General features: G+C 59.1%; 1 protein-coding gene across 1 annotated transcript in view; it reads left to right on the top strand.

Annotated features, from left to right (window-relative positions):
* Positions 1-56: 56 nt before the first annotated feature.
* LOC103797529 (vitelline membrane outer layer protein 1 homolog) overlaps positions 57-411 on the top strand; it is a 1732-nt gene continuing 1377 nt past the window's right edge. Inside the window, exon 1 of the mRNA XM_009069751.1 lies at positions 57-223. Within this exon, the coding sequence (XP_009067999.1) occupies positions 57-223 (167 nt within the window). The remainder of the gene's footprint in view (positions 224-411) is intronic.

Below are 411 nucleotides of genomic sequence, written 5' to 3'. Positions count from 1 at the left end.
CCACCATCACCCAACCGTGGCCACCATGACCCTACTATGGCCACCATGGCCCAACCATGGCCACCACGACCCAACCATGGCCACCACGACCCAACCATGGCCGTGACAGGTTTGGGGTTCTCCAGGTGGAACCTCCCAAGGGTTACTTCGGGGACGACACAGGACTCAACGCGGTGAGACTCTTCTGCTCAGAAGGAGGAACAGCCACGTCCAGCGAGGGGCCGTAAGTGGGGCAGGGTCAAGGGGGGGTCAGGGGGTGGGGCCAGACCTCCATGGCCACCATGAACCACCCAAGGCCACCATGGTTCATGTATGGCCATCAAAACACAACCATGGCCACCTTGACTCATCCATTTCCATCACAACCCAACCATGGCCACTATAACCCAACCATGACCACCCAAACCTCAA

The sequence above is a fragment of the Acanthisitta chloris genome, unplaced genomic scaffold, assembly GCF_000695815.1.
Source record: "Acanthisitta chloris isolate BGI_N310 unplaced genomic scaffold, ASM69581v1 scaffold42750, whole genome shotgun sequence".
NCBI lineage: Eukaryota > Metazoa > Chordata > Aves > Passeriformes > Acanthisittidae > Acanthisitta > Acanthisitta chloris.
The sequence above is the reverse complement of the archived record's forward strand: the minus strand, read 5'-3'. Positions and strand labels throughout refer to the sequence as shown.